Here is a 7,500-nt window from a genome sequence, read left to right on the forward strand (position 1 = left end):
TACTTTCTGGACAAGTTTCCTTTGGAAACAATGAATGTGTCGTTGCCAGTGTGCTCTGTTGGCAACTGTCTCAACTAATTTTGTCGCCAATTGTAGCTTTTAGATTGTATGTTCTTAAAATAAGAAAAGTTAGCTTAGTTTCAAATTCAAATTTAAGGTTCAGTGTCTTCTTAAAATTAGAGCCTGAAAATAAGACAAACTTTCTTACTTTAAAACAGATTCTGTGTGATATTAAAATTAGAACCCCAAAATACATGTAAGAAAATTTGTCCTTATTTTAAAAGTGGTGACAATGTGCCTGGAAGTAACTGGGATTTAAAAAGGACATTGTACGTAAGAGTAGAAGAAGCTGGGACAAGTACCACCCACAGGTTCATTTGTGCGTGGGCTAGGCAGGAAATTATAAGTCAATTCGCAGGCACTCAGGGGCATAGCCAACCCAGGCCTACAATTTTTTTTGTTAGTTAACTTTCATAATAGTAATTTTTGAAGCCTTGAATTAAAACTCTTTCGTATCATGGCCTCAATTAAGAGACAGGCTTACAACAATTCGAAAAGCTGTCTAGGCCCCTGGCATTATTACCGGTATTATTATTAAGTTAATAAGAAATATTAAAATACAATAAAAAACGTTCTCTGGCTAAAAATTTTTGAAAAAGAATATAAGCTTTCGGCTGTCGATCTACAGCCTTCCACGGATAAAACGTTGAATGTAAATTAGTGAAATATATACAGAAAAGGCGAGATAAAAATGATAAAAAGAACAGAGTAAAGGTATGAAAAATGGTGGCTATTGTTTAAAAAGAATTTTATACTGATTAGGAATCGGCTTAAAGTTATTGTCAGCATGCTTGGTAGAAGAGGTGTGCCAGGCCTCTAGAGTTTTCCTAACACAAAAAGAGCCTTTGTCGATAACTCGAGAATGACTGAAATCAATGCGATGACCGAAAGACCACGCATGTTTCGCAATGCTTGACCCATTGGCACATGTTTTTACATTCCTAACGTGTTCTTTCTTGGGGGTTTCAAAGCAACAGCCAGTTTCACCTATATAACACCAATCACAATCGGCACAGGGTATTTTATAAACCACGTTGGGTTGGTGTTCAATAGCTGGTCTGAATTTAGGAGAAAGGAATTCTTGTTGTAAAGTCTTGAGGGGCTTATTTACAACTCGGATATCGTGTCTTCGAAGAATTCTTGTTAGGGGTTGCGTAACACCATTGATAAAAGGAAGGACAGCAAAACCGTTAGGGTTCTCTTGAGGCGCAAACCATTTAAAAAACATGCCAACCAATTCTTCAGGTGAAGGGATGGCATGTGTGGGTGGTGTGGAAAATTTCTGCTTTAAGATATTGGAAATAACTAAGGAGGGATAGTTGTTGGCTCGTAGAGCATCAAAGACGTGATTGATTTCGGTATTTTTCCCTTGCGGTGTACTTGGGAGTTTAATTGCGCGGTGTAGGAGGGTCTCAGCTGTGCTGATCTTGTGGCGTTTGTCGTGGTGAGAAGAAAAGTCTAAATATCTGTCCGTGTGAGTTGCTTTGCGGTAAACATCAATAGTGATCGTGTTATCCTTGCGAGAAACCAAAGTATCCAAGAAGGCGATCTGTTGGTCAGATTCCTCTTCAGTGGTGAATGAGATGTGTGGATCGATAGAATTAAGTGTAGTATGAAAAGAGTTAACAGCATCTCTTTTGATGATGCAGAAGCTATCATCCACATAGCATTTCCATACTTTAGGTTGTACTTCAGACGTGTTAATGGCCATTTCTTCGATCGCTTCCATGCACAAGTTTGCCACCACAGGGCTGACGGGGCTACCCGTGCCGATTGTGATTGGTGTTATATAGGTGAAACTGGCCGTTGCTTTGAAACCCGCAAGAAAGAACACGTTAGGAATGTAAAAACATGTGCCAATGGGTCAAACATTGCGAAACATGCGTGGTCTTTCGGTCATCGCATTGATTTCAGTCATTCTAGAGTTATCGACAAAGGCTCTTTTTGTGTTAGGAAAACTCTAGAGGCCTGGCACACCTCTTCTACCAAGCATGCTGACAATAACTTTAAGCCGATTCCTAATCAGTATAAAATTCTTTTTAAACAATAGCCACCATTTTTCATAGCTTTACTCTGTTCTTTTTATCATTTTTATCTCGCCTTTTCTGTATATATTTCACTAATTTACATTCAACGTTATATCCGTGGAAGGCTGTAGATTCACAGCCGAAAGCTTATATTCCTTTTCAAAAATTTTTAGCCAGAGAACGGTTTTTATTGTATTTTAATATGCCTAATCCTGGCTGCGCTTCAATTTTTAATAATAAGAATAGAAAATATACTGCAAAGGTTGGTCAAGACAACGTGAATATAGGCGTTGTTACAATATTTCGGCTGGCCAACACCAGCCTTCTTCAGGTTTATTGAATGGATAAACGCTTGTTACAAGATCTTTATATTTACCGGAAATGACATAAAAAGGCTACGTGATGTGTAAAATTAATAAAAACGGAAATGCATAAAAAAGAGGAAAGATAATAATACATGATAACAAGGTAAAATAAACAAAAGAAAATAAAAAGGTAGCTAAACTAAATTACATTTCATCTCTTCTGTTAAGGCCTGCAGGCTCCAGTGTTTTTCCTCTGTGTATGAGGAATGCCTCACGAGCCTTTCTGATGGAGTCACGACTAGTGTGCAGTTGTTCGAGCGGTATAAGGATCATGTGATCCTCCGCGTGACCACTAGTCAGGAAGTGTCGTGAAACCGCAGTGGGGGTATAACTACAAAGGGGTTTGTAATAGGTTGCTTATGTTCATTGAACGGTCTTTAATTAAGACGACGTTTGGTCTCTCCGATGTACTGAAGATTACAATTAGTGCACTGAATCATGTAAATAACATTAGGGGTTTCACAAGTAATACGTGATTTGATTTTAAAGGTTTGTCCAGAACTATAAAATTAAAAGTGTATTGATTACGGCCATCCTCAATAAAAGGACAGGCGGTGCAACTAGTTTTATTGCACCGAAACAAGCCGGATGGAGACTTTTAGATTGGTCGGTGTTAGTAGGTCAAATGTAACTAAGAGATGCAACTTGTGTCTGTGGGAGAAATTTTTCATATTACGCAGGCCAGAAATGTCAACTCTCAACAGGAAAAATGAGCTTGTATCGGGTTGTAGACATGCTAGGAAATTTCTCTTGAAAAATGTTTTCACTTAGTTAATGACGAAGATCCCGTGTGACACGTCACGTAACAAACTTAGCATCTATTGTGTATTGTTCTGTATTTTCAAACATCTTTGATTGTAACCGTTTTTCTGGCAGATTGCTGAAGATTGCTCCGTATGGAGCATGAAACTCAGAGTAGCGATTAAATGACCAAATAACCTCACTCTTGCATTATCAATTGATTATTGCTCTAGTTCAACTATTGAGCACTTTTAAGTTGATGAGGACTTCTACCCATTTTTTGGTTATATATATATATATAATATATATATATAATTATATATATCAGAATAATAATCATTGATTCATAATTTACTTGATACAGGAAGTACTGAATGTAAGAGCTCTCAGAAAAACAACTGTAGATTGATGTGACAATGTGATGAAGGATTGTAACTGTAAGAACCTTTTTGCCTCCAGTAAGATAGCAACAAAGGTAAATTAAACAATGTTACTTACTGCTATTAGTCTGTTCCTTGGCCTTGGTCTCCAAGTAAAGTCTTGGTAAAGTCATGCCAGTCGTTTTCTTAAAACTTTCAACAGTGAACCCTTCTTCATTGATTTTATATGAATTATTGTATGTTGCCAAATGTGGTGTTTCCATATCTGAAAGTGTGCCAAATTGATTGCAAGAATTGGGGAAAAAAGTTCTGTGGCTTTCGACAGACATTCCTGGTAAGTAGCACTCCTCTTCATGCTAACTCTCTGGTTTCCTTCCCCTCTACCCTTCTTGATGTGAACAAATGTGCCCCCAATGTAATGCTTCCAGCCAAATTCAACTTTCAAGGTGGGTTTTCTCGCTTTTTTCTTCTTGCCATTAACTGTTGAGCATCCATAGTCAGCATTCCCTGAGTGCTCCCTGCAGCTATTCAAGACCTCTCTAGGACGCCCAAGTTCATCCAAATAATTTTCTTCAGGTGCATCCATGGCACTTAAAAGCCCAGAGTTTAAAAGTGCTATTCTGTATTCTTTCTTACTGCAGCACCATGAATCTACAAAATACAAGAACACAGCTATAACAGAACAACAACAACAAGCTACAACAAGGGGTCTTAATCAAAATCAGTAGAGGATTTATGATACAGTAATCTCATGACATGGACCATTCCTTCAGCACATGCATGTAAATCAGTTCCACCTGCAAATACTGAAAGCTAGTCGAGGGAAGCAAAGTTACAGTAAGCATACTTCAAGTGTAATAATTACAATAGATGATTACAGATAATTACATCATTTGAGCTAAATAAATTAAAAATAATCAAGCGAAGCTATTATCCTCGCAGTTATGAACACAATTTTTGCAATTGCCTAGAGAAGCCTGAAAATTTCCGGACTTCAATGGGATTTGAACCTGTGACCTCGGGATACTGGTGCGACGCTCTAACCAACTGAGCTATGAAGCCACTGATGTTGGGAGCTGGTCATTTGTGGGTTCTAATGTTCCCTTGAGGAATGAATCAACAATGAAATGGTATATGAATTGGATCATATATGAACTGCGGATATGAAATCAAGTGAAGCTATTATCCTCGCAGTTATGACCGCAATTTTTGCAAAGAAGCCTGAAAATTTCAGGACATCAATGGGGTTTGAACTCGTGACCTCGTGATACCAGCGTGACCCTCTAACCAGCTGAGCTAATTGAGGCCACTGATGTTGGGAGCTGGTCATTTGTGGGTTCCAATGTTCCCGCGAGGAATGAATCAACAATGAAATTATATAACTGTGTTCATAACTGCGAGGATAATAGCTTCACTTAAATGATTTCATATCCACGGTTCATATAATTATGATCCATTTCATATATCATTTCATCATAAAATTAACAAAAATAATAAATGAAAGTAAATATCGGAAATTAACAAGACAAATAACAATAGCATCAATATGGCAACATTAATATTACAAACTATAGACAAAAATTACCGGAAAGATAAAGTTATATAATTAACTACGGCACATTTAGAGAGGCAGGAGAAAATTAACTTATGAATTCTGTGAAAACGAGGCCAGTTACATATTAGATACCTAATACACATTAAATTTTGATAATCCTAGCAGTTGGAAGACTATACACAATGTTAAAAAGAAAAAAGAGGGGGGTGGCAGGTAAACAGTACATGTGAAATAAACATATTATGGCAACACTGCCCGGGGGGTTTCCCATTGACAAGTAAAATCGTCTGGCGTTAGACAGAGTAAAATATTCTGGCATTAGACAGAGTAAAATAGTAAGTATGGCCAGTTCAGGCCAGCTTGGAAGTCGAGTCCCACTGACTCCCAGGGGTTCCCCATTGACGAGAAAAATCGTCTGGTGTTAAAAAGAGTAAAATGCTACACTGTAAGTAAAATTGGCTGGTTCAGGACGGCTCGGGAGTCAAAGGGTTCAACAACAGTACTAATCTTACAAAATAAATTTTACATAGCTACACAATATTTGATTCATACTTTGTAATGCACTCCTGTAAGTTGGAAGGCAGGGATAGCTTGTAGCATGTCTATATAGGGCGGCTCTACAGTATTCCATTACAGGAAAAAAGCAAAATACAGTATCCCATGGCTGCAGAAGCCTGGACAGGATACAAATACATGTATTTGCTCTTAATGTTCATTCAGGGGGTGTGAGCGAATATGGACTGTTCGACTCCGTAAACGCTCAGATACCAACACGAGACATCAAATAACTATCCAATTAACTCAGAAGCCTGGACAGGATACAAATACATGTAGTCCAACATGGCGGCCATGTTTCTTCCATATATTTTTCCGAATACATACTATTTCAACAATAAAGCTTAATTGGGAAACGCTCAGATACCAACACGAGACATCAAATAACTATCCAATTAACTCAGAAGCCTGGCTGCAGAAGCCTGGACAGGATACAAATACATGTAGTCCAACATGGCGGCCATGTTTCTTCCATATATTTTTCCGAATACATACTATTTCAACAATAAAGCTTAATTGGGAAAGGTATTTTGGTGTTCCGGATTAGACAACTATTCTTAACACATTCTTTCCTCTTCGCAACCATGCACTCACTTTCCAAAGGCAGTTTGAATCATTCATCCCAAAAATTTCTCAATTTCTCCTAAACCAATGAAGGTAAACTGTATGAACATAAAAAATGAAAACCACAACATAATAAATGAGAAGCAAGGAAAGGAAAATTTCAAATGAGAAGAAGTGTTAGTAACAGAACAATTAACAGAACAAAAGAAATAATAATTATCACCTCATTTCTGGTCTGTCAGTTTTTAGTGCTGTTTTTGAAAGATGCCCCTATTTGCAATTGCAGTCAAACCTCCCCGCAATGGTCACCTCGGGGAGAGAAGGAAATGGCCACTGTGAAGAGGTGGCTGTTGAGGGGAGTAGGGGTGTCATAGGACACCTGCTTTTCTTTCAAATTGCTACAACAGGCTTATTCTGTCTGTGGTATGTTCATGCTTACTGTACCATACACATAAAGCAATCAAATGTACCCAAGTTGTGTCCAAAGGCAAAATTCCACGAAAACAAAGCAATCGAGGTACACAATGTTTGCTGCATGCAGCATATTGCAGCATAAAACCACTGTGACAATAATATTTATCAATAGAAATTGAATGTGATAATAAAATATATTAACAAAACATAAGGTTCCATGGCAAATGTTGACGAGAGGTCCATCATTTTAAACAACAATCGCCTTTACAATATAATATTATTGCAGGCATTTAATTTTCTACAATGCAAAACAACGCTATTGAGGGCTGTCTGCTTGAGGGAGATGTCACGCACTTTAATTGCTAAGCAATGTAGTCACTTTAATAATAGCTATGACAAGTTCTTCATTCCCTCAAAGTGCATATGAACAAAATTTGTTATCAGCCTGTTCAAAAGAGCTTTCAAAATGATGAACATTGTGATAGCTCTCTTGGTTGCCGAGTTATTTAAGATTTTTGATTTATTCAAATTAGAGGACTCGTGACGTCACATAGTGGACACAAAATGATGTAAAATCACAAAAAAATGGAATATCTCTGAAGACTTTTTCTGTATTATAGTACTGAAACTTTTTTCAGTTGTTATACTCAAAAAAAAGTTCCATGATATGGCCCACTGTGACATTTCCATGGCAACACAATGGGCTCCAGGCCCTCTCCATCCGAAGGATAAAATCAGAGTTTCCCTCCCCAATACATGTAAGTGTTATTTGCTCTTAATGTTCATTCAGGGGGTGTGAGCGAATATGGACTGTTCGATTCCGTAAACGCCCAGATACC

The 7,500-nt window shown here is 37.7% G+C and overlaps 1 protein-coding gene across 1 annotated transcript in view; it reads right to left on the reverse strand.

The window, feature by feature from the left end:
* Positions 1-7,500, reverse strand: part of LOC138021230 (uncharacterized) — a 93,369-nt gene that overhangs the window by 69,522 nt on the left and 16,347 nt on the right. The window contains exons 3-4 of the mRNA XM_068868090.1: positions 6,278-6,345; positions 3,692-4,224 (exon numbers count right to left, since the gene is read on the reverse strand). Of these exons, the coding sequence (XP_068724191.1) occupies positions 3,692-3,902 (211 nt within the window). The 5' untranslated portion in view covers positions 3,903-4,224; positions 6,278-6,345. The remainder of the gene's footprint in view (positions 1-3,691; positions 4,225-6,277; positions 6,346-7,500) is intronic.

The sequence above is a fragment of the Montipora capricornis genome, chromosome 10 (assembly GCF_036669925.1).
Source record: "Montipora capricornis isolate CH-2021 chromosome 10, ASM3666992v2, whole genome shotgun sequence".
Taxonomy (NCBI): Eukaryota; Metazoa; Cnidaria; class Anthozoa; order Scleractinia; family Acroporidae; genus Montipora; species Montipora capricornis.